The sequence below is a fragment of the Pseudopipra pipra genome, chromosome 2 (genome assembly GCF_036250125.1).
Source record: "Pseudopipra pipra isolate bDixPip1 chromosome 2, bDixPip1.hap1, whole genome shotgun sequence".
Classification (NCBI taxonomy): Eukaryota; Metazoa; Chordata; class Aves; order Passeriformes; family Pipridae; genus Pseudopipra; species Pseudopipra pipra.
In genome coordinates this window covers 101,076,807-101,093,067 of record NC_087550.1, presented here as the reverse complement: position 1 = coordinate 101,093,067, position 16,261 = coordinate 101,076,807, and the positions used below count along the sequence as shown (strand labels likewise).

At 41.3% G+C, this 16,261-nt stretch overlaps 1 protein-coding gene across 9 annotated transcripts in view; it reads left to right on the top strand.

Annotated features, from left to right (window-relative positions):
* GPM6B (glycoprotein M6B) overlaps positions 1-16,261 on the top strand; it is a 108,140-nt gene that overhangs the window by 77,489 nt on the left and 14,390 nt on the right. For 5 of the 9 annotated variants that reach the window (XM_064646634.1, XM_064646633.1, XM_064646635.1 and 2 more), the window contains exon 2: positions 5,567-5,686. The exons of the other annotated variants lie outside the window; for them this stretch is intronic. In XM_064646634.1, the coding sequence (XP_064502704.1) occupies positions 5,567-5,686 (120 nt within the window). The remainder of the gene's footprint in view (positions 1-5,566; positions 5,687-16,261) is intronic. 9 annotated transcript variants of the gene reach the window in all.

The window sequence follows — 16,261 nt, the reverse complement described above, 5'->3', positions numbered from 1 at the left end:
ACTCCTAGTTTCTATAGAAAAATAAATAGCCCAAAATCCCTGCAAAGTTGCTGCCATGAAGTGGTCAGGTAGGAGGTATATTTGGTTTTGAGAGGCAGATTTTCCAAAGTGCTAAGTCTATTGAGCCTGTTTGGGTTTTTGATAGGTTCAGTGGGCATCAGGTACCTCTGAAATGACAAGATTTTTCTAAAGGGCTCTTTCACCAGCAGCTCCCATGAAGCAAAATGAGCTTTTTCTCTATGTAAAGAAACTTGCAGGAAAATGTTGCTGCTTCATTTTGGGTATCAAACAGAAGCTGACCACTTCAAAAATATGTCCATTTACTCTCTGGACTGGATCTCTTACTTGTTATGCCTTACACGCTTGCCAGGCTTGCAACATTTGCATCTTACTCCAGGATCCCACCGGGATTTAGTATAATGGCCATCCTTTTTGAAATGCCCTAGATCCAGTGATTGCAAGGCAGCTGCCACAGACTGAAGTGCTGTCACAGAGTCTTTTAACTCGTCCTTCCAGAAACAAATTGCTAAGCCTAAGGAGGTAAATCAACACCTGAAGGTGTTTGGGAGATACTGCTATTGCTAAGACTGAGCAAGGGAAGATGCTGAGCATTCTGCTTTGGGTATTCAAGTTCACACTCATTATGCTTTACCCTGCCAAGTTCTGGGGAAAATATCTGCATTGAACTAATAGCAAATTTTACTTTTAAGCTAAGAGGGTTTTTTTTCTCTTTATCGGAATTTTAAACTGCAGGTTTCCAGGTTTTGGTTTTAATGCAAGGACCTTCTCAGTGATGTACTGCAATTTTGTGGAATAAATACTTGGAGGAAGTTGGGCTGAGATTACATGCTGTCTGTATACAGGGCTCCCCGTGCTTGGGGGAACAGTGGAGAGCAATGCTGCCAGAGCTCTTGGGGTGTGCAGCAAGGTCTGTTTTGAGTTTGAGAGCTTAATACAGTCATATCTGAGCATATCTGGTGTCACATAGGTACTGGTTTGTGTTTCCCATCTCTGTAGCAAATATGAATGGCTTGCTGTTTTGGATTGCAGTGTAGTTGAACCAATTTACACCAGCTAATGTAATTTATGAATAATTGCTGATTGATAAATTAAAATGATTGGTCTTATTTAGATTTTTAAAGTTTGCTAAATTGTATATGAGTTCTAGTTCTATATTTTAATAATTATTTTCATGAATCCCTTGCCTGATTCAGGCTGCTGAATACTACCCAGCTGATGGATTCACTGTTTATCTGACATTTGTTTCTCTGCACCCAGATGAGTGGCTGCTGCCCCAGTTTTTTTAATTGGAAATGGAACAACCCCCATGTTGATGGAGATAAGAAATAAGTCAGCTTTATGCTGTGTATCAGCAGCCCTTATCAGAGGAGAACACCATGAAAGCTGAAGCAAAATGTTTAACAGATACTTTGCAGGCTGCAGGACAGATTGGATTCATTTTAAAGATGAAGGTTTACAAATTATTACAAATGACAGGATTTATCTTGCAGGCATTAAATTAAATCAAAACGTGAGGACTGGGCAGGCAGATTTACTGAGGTAGAATAAATAAGAAAAACGAAATGCCGTTTTGCATCAGCAGTGAAGGATATAGATCCTGATACACATTAACAGAGACAAGAAGTTTCCCTCTTCATTTAACTATGAGAAATATTACAAAGTTGCAAAATTCAAAAAAAAAAAGAAAAAAAAAAGAAAAAGAAAAAGATAAAGATAAAGAATAAAATAAAATAACCCCCAACTGTGGATGACCATGGTGAATTCACCAATTACACATGGGATGGAAGAAAGTCATTATACTAGGGTGTATTTCCTTATATAAATACATATGATGTTCAAATTGCCTATGCTGTGCTGAGGAATAACGAAGACCAGTTTGAGCAGCTGTACCAAAGGTTCCTTTTAATTGGCTCTTCCCTCCTAATGTGCTCTCGATGAAAGGAGACCTCATGCTCAGTAATGGCTGTGAGCTTTATTATTTTCATGGTATATGAAGCAACGTTTCCTCTTTTAAGCTCTAAATAGACAAGTATATGCTAGTCAAAAATAGAAAGAAAATACTTCTCTTACACTATTTCTCACATCTGTACAGTTGTGTTTAAATGAAGCTGTAAAGTGGAACATGAGAAAGGAATGAAGTTGTGCAGTTTATTTCACTTTTAGTGAGGTTGTTTTACACAGTGATCTTATGACATTTTGATGCATCACAGATAAAGGTATTTTTCATTACAGCAAATTGAAAAAAAAAGTCTTTTATATATATGTTATGATCACTAACCAAAATTTCAAACATATCCCCTTAATGTTAGGTTTACACAGTGATATCAGAGCTGTCAAGCCATTCAAAGATTCTTAGTATGATGTATATTTTTCCCCCTTTTAAGCAGTTTATTGGTGTTTCAGATCCACTGAAATAACTGCTCTAAGGATAAGTCTCTGAAGAATACAACTGTAGGAAGAGAGGTCCAGCCCAGGGAGAATCTGGGACACGCGATATTCTGGGGATAATAATTTGGTAGGCTTAGTGATTTAGGTTTTAATGAATAGGATTTGGTTTCTAAATAGGAGGGGGTTGAAAAAACACTCGGAGAATGTACTCATACTGGTCTGAATGACCTCATGAAAGCAGAAAACCTAGACATATGTGCCATGGGATATGGTAACGGGGGTGGGGGAAACCCAGATGGCACTGTACGTGCACAATGGATTCTGCAGCAAGAGCAAAGGGACTAAAGAGGGGAGTAAAGAGGGGTAGAGGAGTGCCCTTCAGTCACTCTGGTGCTTTCCCATTTTCTGGCCAGCCTTGCTCCTAATGCAGTATCCATCACCAGACCATAAACAACCAAACGACAGCCATCTCCTTGCTCCTATGCACTGCTTCTTCAGCTGAGACAGACAAATGTCAAAACTGTTTGTTTCCTCTAAAACCATATGATAAAGGCAGCAAGCATGAGGATGTTGGGCACTGGGAATTTTATTACAGGCATGCAAGATGATTCATCCCAATGAATATTGAGCACCACAGCTGCCATCCGTGTGCCTTTGTGGTGTGACATGGAAATGTTGTCAGTTCTGTGGCTGCTGTGTCTGTGCAGGATTGATACAGCCTGGATCTGACAGGAGGCCTATGGCCACAGGAGCTTGGCTGTGCATGGAGGGTGCTGTAGCCTAACCAGGGAATGCAATTAGTGCAGTTAGTTCCTCATAAAGCAAAAGAAGCCATTTAAACCTGCTTCCCTTTCTAACTATTCAGGGTGCGGAGTTAAATTCCAGCTGATGCTGACTGTGTGCAGTAGTTGTTATGCGACTGAAGCCTATGGGGCTTTTGACCTGCTGGTGGTTTTACATGAGTGGGACTGAGTGGGTCCCAGCAAAGTCACCAAGAGATATTCTTCAGCTTCAGAGGTCGTGCCAGGCATGCAGTAAGGCTACCAAACAGCCATTGCTAAGTGGCTCTTTGCAGAGCAGTGGAAAAAATGAGATTCCCTGTGGAATTTGAACTGCCTCCTAATGAAAGGAGCCCTGTTACTGAAAAACCAGAAATTGCTAATTAAAAAACCCAACTCCACAGAATATTTGCATTTACAGAAATGATGCTACAAATTTTGCATACCGTCTCTATGTTTCAGGGTTTGATGTTTATACCGCAGCAGACAGGTGACTTCACCAGTGCTCCCCCCAGGCTAAGGGAGAAAGGCAGCTGCCTGCTCTGCTGCTCTGAGCAAGTGCTTTTTGTAGCTACTGCGGGAGAAATTTCTAACTGTGGGTTCAAGCGTGGTAGGATAAAATACTCTTGCTGCCAAGGGCTTGGTTGAGATACTGCTGCAGTGCAAATGAAGAAATCTTTTCTTCCTGTAAGTCTTTGCAGCTGTTTTTTTAATTTTATTTTATTTTTAATCTGAATTTGTTACCAATTTCCAGTAAATAGCTTCAAAAAAGCAGGGAGCAGACATTTGGGAGGCAGAGGAGAGGAGGTATGCAGTACGAGCAAAGAATTCTGTTGTTTTTCATTTTGTATCCTATTCAATTATTATGACATTCCTTGTGATCTCACAAGCAGGATTGTTCCTCTGTAAGCAGAAGGAGATTATATCATCCTGAGTGTGCGCTGTCATTTTGGAGCAATACTTCCAACATATTTTGAGTTTTGTTATGCTCATAAGATGTGGAATTTTTCCTTCCTAAAAGAAAGGGTAAGCCATAAAAGACAGGATAATGTCTTTTATGGAAGATTTACTAGCTGATACCTGCTTGCTGGTTTGTGTGTCAGATGCAGAGAGGGGAGAATTACCAAGCCACGGAGTATCCTTTACAGAGCCTTTGATACTAAGTTTACATCCAAAACCCGAAAGACTGTGTTAGTATTGGGTGTTCATATCCTGATAAAGGAGACAAATTCTTGTTTCAAATCTCTAGATCCAACATTTGGATTCAAGGCCAAGATTTTTTCTCTTCTTGACGTATGCAAATGTAGCTGTGCCAAACTCCTCTTTGCACGAGCATCAAAACCACATGAGAGAGGGACCAAGTACAAGACTTTCCAAGCCCCTCACAGGCTAGAAATTCATGGGTTTTCTACTCCCCCTCCCCTTGAAATTCATCTCTAATCTAGTCTAGAGTAGATGGGGTTTTCATCACCACAACCTTCACTTCCTCCACGTGCCCAAACGCTACCGAATTGGATTTAATTTGGACAAAAATGATGGTTGCTTTCTCAATTAGCCACTGTGGAGGGGGGCTCTGGGACATTTTAAATAAACATCTGTCAGTGTCACCCTGACAGCTTTGACAAGACCATACCGGTGCCAGTGTAGGTTCAAAAGTGGTTTGATGTTTTACCAGTGGCCTCTGTCGGGGGGCTCAGAAACCCTGTGCCAATGAGTGTGCAATGAGTGTGTGAGGTGAGGTGAGGTGTGCTACTATATGTGGGATCTTGTTGCTGAGCTTCATGTGTCCTCTGAAAAGATAAGGAGAAGCATGACTGCTTTTCTTCATCATAGACCTGGAACAAGTCTGTTTTAAAATGCTCGGTCCAGATTTTTGGATGTAAGCAGAACCTAAGTGAAATAAAGCTCACAGAGTTTTATTTTTTTAAGAAAGTAGTGGAGCAAACCTTTGTGTTTTCCCTACCTTTACAGAAAGCAATAAGCTTTTTCTTTGACAGAATTATAGTATTTTTAGAAAAAACAGGTAAAGTGGTTTTCTGTGACTCCTCCTTCCTTTACTTGTGGAGCAGAGCTTTTTGCCATGGACAAAGAGAGGGAGATCTGAGAGTGGGTGGGGGTAAGGAACAGAGTCCTTCCTTATGTGTTTTTAACTCAAAGCCTAGGCGGAGTTTTAGCTATTCAACCTTTCTTAACACGTCTGTGAGCATTTCCCTGTTGATTGTCCCTCCTAATCCCTCTCTTGGTCTATAAGGTTATGTTCTTTCAGTTCTGAAACTATAGCATATTTTTCTGGGCTCTTGTTTTTAAAGTTAAATGACTGAAAGTACTGAACTAAAGCTTGCTGGTGACACTGACTTTTTACCACCTAAAATTGGCAGTGATCACCAGACCAGAAATGGAAATTGGCAGGTACCACTGGATGTACAGGAGTTCAAGGCCACACCGGTACCATCATGTGCCAGCATTGAGAGGCAATATTAGTCCTTTGGGGATTCAAGGTAAATAAAGGGCTGGGTAAAAGGGAAATGAAGAGTTCAGAAATGGTAGTAGCATAAACTTAATGCTTTGCACTAGTCCTAACAATTTAAGATAAACGTTCTTCTATTTTTCTTATTTTGTTTGTTAAGGCTGTAAGGACTCTACTTCTTTTGTATGAATACTTGACTAAATATAAATTTCATTGTTAATGCTTGAAAGCCAATAATGTGTGGTGAGGGACAGCTTCCTTTTAATTGTGCTGCCCAATTGCTTCAAAACTGTTTACAGGTGAGATGTCATAGTAGGGAGGTTTATGCTGATGAATCTATCAGACTCATCAGCCACCAAGGCAGAAATTACACTAAAGCACATCTGACTTACCAGTCTCCTGCAATATGCTTCCTAGACAATATTCCATGGTTTTGTTTGCATTTTCCCCTTGCTGGAAGCACTAAGTGCCTATGTCAGTTTAAAGGAGGATTTCAACTGAGGCTTTAAAAAAAGGTTTGGTGATTCCACTTGCCTGTCCTTTTGATATCTGGCTTGAGACCTCAAAAAGATCCTATTTTGTTTTCCTGAAGCTTGATTTTAAGAGTCTGGGGGGAAATTTAGTTTCGAAGCATCTCAGAAAGGCACCTAAAATCAAGCTTGTGATTGATTGCATTGGAAAATTCCAGTCTGACTGAGTGTTAGCACAGTGAGGGATATGTATGCTCAGAGATAGCATTTGCAGCTAGCTCTATCCAGCAATCCTCTTCCCTTTATGGAGCTGATTGACTGAAGCTTGCTTGACAGCTTGTTTGCTGGAGATGCCTGCCTCCGCATCAGAGACTTTAATAGCAATTGCAGGGAAATATTCACCAAAGCTTGCTGCCTCATCCTTCCCCTTTCCATTATATTTTCACACTTTTATTCTTTAGGATTCAAATGTTTATGTATTTCAAATGTCTTCTCCCCCCCAAAAATACCTAAGTTGCTGAGTATGATCTCCATCTTCAATATCAATATTCATTTGGACCATATCTTATGAAAAATTACCTGGGTGACAAGACTTGGGGCTGCCAGAAGATCTTCCCAAACTTCAGATCAGTGCACATGGGATATTTTAAACATGGAAAAAATGCTTCAGGAAGGAGCAATAGATTATGAGTGCTGCCTTCTTGGGCTGTGGAAGACATGGAAGGAGCAGGCTGGATGCCTGGTTATCAGTCTTGTGCTCCTTCAGCTGTCCCCAGTGATGAGACATGTCCTTATGTGCTGGCACAGATGAGCCAGGACATGTAGATGCACAACCTTCTGTTCCAGCAGCTGGGAGTCTGGCACCTAAAATGATGCTAGAAACCCTTGTTTAGGCAACTGAACCCTATTCAGTCTGCCTTGGGAATCTTTCTGAACTAACATGCAGGTAAATGTGGTGGCTGTCATGGAGGAGTTGAAGATGAATGGGTTCTTGTTGATGGAGTGAAAAAAACCAGACCAATAAAGCCCAGAAATGTGAGTTCAAGGGAAGGTGCTTTAAATGGCTGCACTTAAAGAAATTAAAAAGCTTTTAGGCAGCAATGAAGCAGCTCTGAACAGGTCTTCAGTAAAACCAACCTTCCAGTGATGGGTTAACTGCTGTGAAAATATTGGTTTTTGCTCCTTTTCCTTAAACTGGAGGGAAAATGTCCTCTCAGTCTCAACACAAGTCCCTGCTATAGCATGCCTTCCTTCAGTACTGACCTGCAGCTCCCCACTGCTGGGGAGCCTTGGCTGCTGTGCTGAGATAACCTCTCTGTTTCTTTGACAAGCCATATTATTTCTGGGATGCCTTTGCAGTATGGATATTTCTGCTTTCCTCCTCTGTCAGTGTCCAGATGGACACTCTTGAGAGCACCTCTGGCAGTTCTCATGGCATCCACCTCTTCTCCCAGGGTCTCCATGTACAATATGATCTCCCTTCCACAATTTCAGCTTGAGTCCAGCACTTGAGCAGCAAGAGAAGAGTCAGTGTGGGAGATTCACTGCAGTGCTGGATCCAAGATATCCCCAGAACACCTGCAAGCTTAATGAGCCTTTCAAAACGCCTAAAACAATTTTTCCCCAGGAAGCAGAGTACCATCTTATTCTTTAGAAAGAGAAACTTTGCAATAGTTGTTTAACATGAGCTTAGCTGTAGGCACTCTTCCAGGCTGGGTGGGCGTTGTTTGCTTTATAGGAATCTTTTTATTTTTTTCAAAAATTTGCTTTCCCCAGCAGCTGGGAGGTGTTTCATCTGCTTTGTGAGAGCATAAGGGCATGTGAATGTGGAGTATCTCTCTGAAACAGCCTGCTCCCTTACCAAAGCAAGCTTAAATTTTGGAAATAGTGTGATGAAGACTCAGCTGGGGAAGTATCTGCATGAAAGTTGTTGCAGGGCAACGGACTTCTGCAGTTATGGTTCTGGTTTCTTACTGCTCCTCTTGTTCCATAGCTGTGTAAACCCACAGTGGGGTAAACGTCTGGGAAGACCTTTGCATCTTCAGTTATCTATTAAATTGAAAATTTACCTTTTGAATTCTTAGATTTGTCAGGCTGGAATACATACACACACAGTTTTAGTTCATAGCTCTAGGGAGAGAGAGGTTGTGTTTCTGTTTGCTTCTTTGTAGCTAGGGAGGAGTCAACTGGGGAAGCAGTCGGTAGCGGTGGCTGAAATCCAGTGTGGCAAAAGTCTTGCTCTCCTGCTGAGTGCTGAAGGCTGATGGAGAGTGAGGTGAGTTACAGCTGGCAGAAAGGTGAAGCTAAGAGTCTCAGCTCCAGTCTTCCAGGTAAGATATTCACCTTTGATTAAAGTCAGCTTTAAAAATCATGTCATCTAAGTTACAGCTTGAATCAAGGAAATCGAAACGTCCTTACAGATTTTCTCAGAACTGCAGAAGTCGCCCATGGGACTGAAATGCTTACGTACTCTTGTGCTTCCCCCACTGAGCTTGCTTAGACCTTCAGACGTTTGAATATCTTTAGCAGTCTGCCTATCAGTTCATCTCCTTTGCCTCTCTACCTCTAGTTTGTCCAAAATTACCACTTGGGCTGGCAGCTATTGAAGCAGCAGTTCTTACATGTTGAGCCTACTGAGCGTTTCTCCAAAAAGACAAAAATAGGTGAAGCAAAGGGAAGGAAGCAAGGACAAGGGCAGAAAGGAAGAAAGGTGTTCAGGCATGTTGACATGAGCAGTGAGTTGTTGATATGTCAGCTGAGAGTTACAGCCACAGTTTGGACCAGCAACTGGCCTTGCTGGTGCAATGTGTTTGAACTTTGAGCTCTGCATGTCAATGAGCACTTCCACATGCTCAGGCTGTGCTGCAGTCTCAAGGGTCATTTTGGATAATAAACCACTAGAACAAGTCTCCGGGAGGAATTATGCCAAAGCTTTTATCAATAATGCTTGATCTGTCCCTTATGTGAGAAGTCTCTTTAAATCACCAGCTTAACTTTTTGTTCTGCAGAAGTAGCTAGAGCTAAAAAATATTCCTTCTGAAGAATTCCCATGGAAACCTGTTTAAAGTAAGGCCTTTTCCAAAGTATAAATTAGGTATTTTTCTTCTGCTGTGGTTTCCACTGTTTCATAGACCAAAAATAAAACAGAGAAGACATGAATTGAAATAAACAAAGTTCTGCCTGACCTTTGTCCAAGAGCGGTAAAGGTGGACAAGAGCAATACTCTTGTCCCACTGTCCTATGGGGCAGTGACGTTCTTCCCGTCTAGGTCTGACTCTGTGCTCTCACACAGTAAACACCTGGGATGGACACTTGAAATATGTATGGATGTAGTGATTCCTATTTTGTAGATTTCACTGTCTGAGAAAGATAACTTCAAAACACCTGCGAGCTTATTAGCCTGCCAGAGGCTGGGGATGATATGGATGGGGAGTGTGTGTATTTCACTAAATTTGAAGAAGGTAAACTAGATAAGACCTGTAAAAACACATTCAGATCATGTGTCCGTGCATGAAGTGGGTTTGGTTCTGTAGTGTGAATGTAAATTTTTTTATATAAGAAGTGCCGATTTGGAAAGAAGGGATTTGGAAAAAAAAAAAAAGGTTATGATTACTGCTGTCTGTTTTTACAGTCTTCTCTGCATCATTTAACAGCATTCAGAAGAAACAAATCTTGCCTGGGTAAAAACAGTCTTTTCTCCAACTTGAATGTCATGCTTTCTTTAGCGAAGGGAAAAAAATTTAGCTTTTGCTGTGTGTGAACACATATAACCTCTGCAAGGTTGTTTGATTTGTTTGGGCTTCTTTGTTTGTTTGTGGGGTTTTTTGTTAATCGTGGTAGCAAAAATGTGCTTCATTTTAAACCTGTGCTTATTGTACTTTTGGTGACATATTCAGGAGCCACTTATTTTCATTATGTATACAATACCACAGAGATACTTGGTGCTCTGTGGATTTGAAAAGGGGTTTGCTAATGGTGCTTCCAGGCTGTGAGATGCTTGTTCTTAGTGTGCACCAGTTCTCCTGCTTTCTCTGTGTTGGTTTCCAGCACAGGAGGTGTGAACAAGGACTTTTAGTTCTCTGCTAAACAAAACTATGGAAGCATCTGACTGCTAACAGAGAATAAATGCCTTCTCAGAAGTGGGGAACTGGCTGTATGACAGTTCTGAAACCAAGTATCTTGTATCCGTATCAAGAATATCTGGAGAAGATGCAATTAATGCTGATAACCTCCAGGAAGGAGCTACTTTTTCTTCAAGTAGCTCTTAAAGAGTAGAGATTCGGATGAGATTTACTGGATGGATCAGACTACCCTAGATCTCACTGCTTTTCACCTGAATGAAGCACCTTGTGCTAGCCACTGTGAAGGATAGCAGATGGGGTCTTGCTGCATTTCAGGTCAGATCCTTTGTGACAGCCCTGAGGACTGTTCTCCAAAGGTTGTGTCTCCTCCATCACAGGTACTGTGCTGGCTAGGATGAAGTATTTATTAATGAACAACCATGGAAGAGGGGGATGCAATTGCAGTGAGGAGTGTATCAATCTGGCTAGACTAAAGTGCACTTGCGTTAAGTTTTCTGGCTCTCATGAGTTAATTTTCAGTATAAATCAATTTCACAACTTCTAATTTGGGTAGTACAAAAAGGCAAAATTAGGAAATATTGAACTTGAAAGGAGGTTTTCTGTGGGACAGCTTTAAGAAGTTTGAGGGAGGAGAAGAAAGGATTTTTTTCTGTTTGGGCTCATCATTTATTTAGTCTGTTTAATGTTAATCCAAAAGTGTGGTGAGTGAGCATTTATTTTAAGTAGTAACAGTGTGTTTAACTTTGTGTCATGTTTTATAAATCAGCAAAATTTAAGATGAATAGGAATGGGTAAAGACAGAGCTTCATCAAAGACTTCCTGATCATTTAACACAGAGCCTTTTTATTTTAGTGCCCTTATTAAACCATGGAGAGAAATTTGACACATGCTTTAAACTTACCCTTGTAAGATTAAGTGTTTTATCTTATTGTATTGTTGCCACTGACTCCTAGCTGCAGGTGTGCATGACAGATGTGGGAAGTAAAGTTATCTTACTGCCAGGTACTGGCCTAGTCTCATACAGAGAAGAAAGAGGTAAATTCTGATTTTGCTTCTGAGGTATTATTTTATTCTCACATCCCTCACAGCTTCTCCTGTAACTGTCAGTCACACTGTAAGGTAGGAAAATGTACATCCTAGCATACATAAGCCATTTACTGTGGAAATTTAAAAAAAAAAGACAAGTAGGTGACAGACAGTAAAATTGGTATTTGCTTTTATGGACATAAAGTTCATTTTCTGACAAAAATCCATGTGGTTTAGGACTCTGATGGTATTATTCACACTTGGTATTGGGTAATCTTCAGCACTGGGGAAGCAGGAAGTGAATGTCAAGTACTGAGTTCTCTTACATTTATTTGAGAATTAGGAGTAATGCTACCAACACTAGGCTCCCCTGGACGTGTAATAGTAAGCCTGATTTACATGTGATGGCTGCATTTAAGATGTTATCTAATGCTTTTTCTTTCCTTGGATTTCTTGCAATCTTCTTTTTGTTAAAACAATTTCTCCCCCTGTGCTCCCTGGACTGTGGTGCTGAAGCCAACCAATTGTGGTCCTGTGGTGGAACATGATGTGTTATTTCTACCATGTATTAACTGGACAGGTGTCTAACATGCCACAATTTCTAAAAATGCATTACACAATTACAGGAAGTAACTTATGAGGAAAAAATGGTGCCCATTGCTTTATCTTTCAGAATACCAGAACAGATTTATGGGAGGGGGAGCAACTAAACTTTTAAGGAAAAGAGAGTGGAAACTAACTCAGAAAACAACCACAGGACACTGGAGGTTTAGGTACCTGAAACTGAGAGCTTTTCAAACCTCCTTTTAGGTTTTCTTTGTTCCTTGTTTTTTAATTCCATAGTGACCTTGACTATGGACTATGGGCTCAATGATTAGTGCCTGAGATACATCATGGCACGAGTTCAACCTGATAGGGGTTTGGGACATTAAGGGAGAGGCTCTGTCCAGGAGGTGTGGACACTCTTCCTTTACATCATGTTTTCCATGCTATGCTTTGAGGGACAGCTCTGTGAACATCTATCTGTCTCAGCTTTTCAAGTCTGGGCTTCAAAGAACTGATGTGTTAACTTCTAGAGCAAGCCCTAGGAATACTCTAGAAGGCTACCTGATCCCATTGTCTTTTGTCATTTCCAAACAACAGATCCGACCTTAGTAGGATGAGTTACAGTCTGAGAATTGCCTCTTCATTTTATTTTTATTTTAAGACCTCCTTCCATTAATTCACTATTACCTTGCTATTCTGAGTTTAAATCTTAAAGCTGTACTTAAAGTAACAAAGAAGGTTTAGCCAAACAGTCACCATTCGGCATGGGAATTTGAATGGCTAAGCCCCTGCATATATGCAATAGCGTGTACACTGCTGGGTAGATTGTATAATTGTTCTTCATACATTAAGCAACCAATTGCCGATTTATGTACATATGTAGGTTCATCCTTTACCAATTTCCTGTGACTGATAGCTTCCAGGAGATTAAAAGAATAGCTGGTTCCTGTTTCTTTCTCTTCTCTTTATTTTTGTCCTGTAGCAAGAATATTTGTGCGTGTGTGTGTGTGTTTAATAGCATTCATTCCCTAGAGAATAATCTCAGTCTTTGTTTTAGCTGGCCTCCTTCTGAGAGTGTGTTAAATCTGTAGCCAAGATCACAGGCAGCTCTGGGCAAATCATTGGGCTGTTATTAACCTGCCTCCATGGCAACTGCTGCACACCAGCCCGAGGACAAAAAATGTTTTTATTCTGCTGAGTTGCACAAAAGGTTCTAGTGATGCCTTGCACAAAATGGTCATTGAAAAGGGAGATGCAGTGATGTGTGTTTGTGCTCTACAGTTTCATATTTAAATCATTTTACACTGTTACATTGGGAGTGGATATACAGCTGAAAAGTTCAGCATTTTGGCCATATGGAGAGTAAAAACTAGCAGAAAATCGGAACAAAACTTATTTTAATACAACTTAACTTTTGTCAGCTTGAGTTCACAGGCCTTCAGCCTACAGTTGTCATCAGTGTGTTAGCAAATTATTTTGTAAACGTGAACTAGGCAAACATCATCATGGGTTTCCAGTTGTATTGTATGAAGATAGTCACTGACTTGGGGTTACAGAGAGAGATCATAAAGCAGGTTTCCTGGAAAGCTTTCATTTTTTTCAGAACTCCTCTGATTTGCTTCAATGCTTGTTAGGGAAGCTTGGTAAGTGTATATTAGTTCTTGATGAGCTTCAAATTGTAGCTGGTTTTGAAAGCGGCTCTTGGCAGTACTGTTTAAGGCTTATGTTAAAACAAAAATTATAACATCAGTTATATTGCTTAGGCTAGGCATGGATTTATTCTGCTCATAGAGAGTGTTCACGGTGGGATCTGGGGGAAGGTCTGGCAGCCCCAGCATTGTGATGAGGTTGTGTCCTGAAGTTAGTTACCCTCTGGCAGGAGGCTGTGCAGCTCTGCTGTCAATTTGGGTGCAGAATGACTAGGTATGGATGGCTGCTGTCTCTTGGAAATGTGCTCATTTGGGATGCTTCATGCACTTGCGAGCTGGCTGCATGCTATTTCCAGGTGTACCGAAGTCCCTCTGCTTCCTGCTTTAGTCTCGGGGTGAAGGTGAGTAGTTCCTGGATGTCCACATTTGGGCAGTTTTCTCTGTCTTGCTCAAAATAATGTGGTTGCTTTGGGCACCTCTTAGGGCATCCCTTGGCCATGACCTGCACTGATAAAATGAGGGCCACCCGAATACTGTGATGCCTTTTCACCTGGACTTTAGAGGAAGACAAAGAGTATGGCCAGCAAGATGCTCTGTGCAGCTTGCCAGTGGCTGTGAGGTGAGAGGGGGTCTGCCACTGTTGGCTTATGTTCGAGGGTCTGTGGATTAGTGGCAGATACTGTCATGTGTTTGGGTAAGGGATCCAACAAACTCCCCAGGGCAAATGTTCTGCCAGTGGCCTGGAAAGCCATCTGTGCAGTGTGGGGTATTGGGAGGACAAGTACCTAGTTAGGGAGTGTTAAATGTCAGTCCTGGGTCTACACCAGTTTTTAGTTTTGTCAAGCAGGCTGCTCCCATTATCTGAAACCAGCAGCTTTTCTTTTGGATCTTGTCAGTCCCTTGGTTTCACTTCCAGCTGTTTTTATTTCCTGTCTTTGATGGGATCCTTCTACATAGCACTCTTGGGATCAGCATGATTTAGGTGATCAATCTCCTCCACACTGAGCAATGATCTGGCATTTAGTCACCTTCTGCTTTAGGAGTGCAGCCCAAAAGGTACTTTGTTTTGTGCTGGGCTGTGGCCACATGTGTTTTGAGCATTGTCTGCTGGGTTGGAGCGTGGTTACTCTTGGATAATCCTTCATGGCTAATCCTGCACCAGGTGCTAGCATCTCTTGGATTAACTCTGGGAGGCTTGGGCCTGACCCAGGAGCAGATGCTGCGGAGGCGAGCCAGCCTCACGTGTATGACTGCTGTTGCGTGTGGCTTCTGAGCTGCACTCAGGCAGATTCCCCAAAGCTCTGCAAGGTCTGGGATCTGAATTCAGCTTTGGACTTCTGTGATAAAATGAGACCCAGAGATGATTTCCTCTGATAGCACGCATTTGGATTTTGTTTGCCCCTTCACTGCTGAGCTGCAGTGTTTGTTCATTCGGCAGTATTTTTGTCATGAAGATAGTTCTGACTGAATGGACTACAGCTGTGGTCTAGACTATAAAAGCTTCCCAGGCTTGTTTCTATACAATTAAATCTTGTCTGCAGTTAGTGAAGTGGTGTTTCATAAGTCATTTCGATAGTGATAACTGCTTAAACCTGACTATAGCACTTGCTAGTGACTCTCTAAAAGAAGAGTTTCTCACTTATGAAATGGGAAAGCTTTCAATTGTTGGATGCATATTATTCACGGAAGTGCTTCATGGAGGTGCCTGCTCTGCAACTCATTCGTTAATGGGAAAGGGATTGGGATAAAAATAAACTTGCCTCATGTGGTGGCTGGAGACTTGCTGATCTTTGTAAAGAATTTTTTGGGTGGGAAGGTGTGATGTGATGTACTCGTTCACCAGCTGTTTCCTTGCCTTCAAATGCTTTGTCCCTTTAGCACATTGCCATAGAAGCAGCGGGCTCTTCCTGCGACATGCAATGCTGGTCACTCCATTAAGTGTTGTCTTAATGGCTTGTGTTTTGTGCAGTTGTATGAAATGCACATTAATGGAGACAGCTTAATGCCATCACCCTGAAGTAATGAATTGGTATGGATTGCCATTACCATTATAGCGCAGTTAAAAGCTGTGCTTGTTTCCGATTTACATTCCCCAGCTTTGTAAGCAGATGGGTTTTCAGGCCACGCAGTTGGAAGGAACCTGGCAATTCAGCTGCAACCTCCTTATTACAGGGTTCATACAAACAGCAGTTCTGGGGGGTATTTTGTTAACTCAGACTGCTTAAATGATGCATTTCAGTTGATTATGCTACTGCAAACTGTATTCAGGGATCACTGTAAATCCAGTGTATCCTATAAAGATGGAAATATATTGTAATATGGCTTCATACAGCTGCCCTCAATAAAAATTTTTATTCTTTGGTCTCCATTCAATTTTTCTGTTGTTGAAGTATTTGTATCCCTATAACCTGATATTGATTTATACAAAAAGATAATTTGGGAGTCATGGGAGAGTGTAGGGTAGTTAAGTTCTGCAGACCTAAATATGTTCCTCTTCCAATGAAAGTGCAAACTCTCTTACTTTTCCAAAAGGCTTCATTGTCTTGAGTATTTGGTTCTCCGACTCCTAGAATGTTGCCAGCATAGCTGGTGCTCCTGCCGTTAGTAATGCTGAAATGTGGTGAGCTCTGTATGAGCAGCTGAATTGCAATGGATCACTTTAGACAGTGATTTTTTTTCTTTTTCCATTTCATAGGCTGTCTCATCGATCTCCTCTTGATTCTGTAAAGAGAGGAGCACTCAGCCCACTTTCTGGGCTTTGAGTCCATACCAACAGATCTGTAGGTCACTGCGTTAGAGGGTGATGCTGTCTTGTACCACCTATAGATTTTTT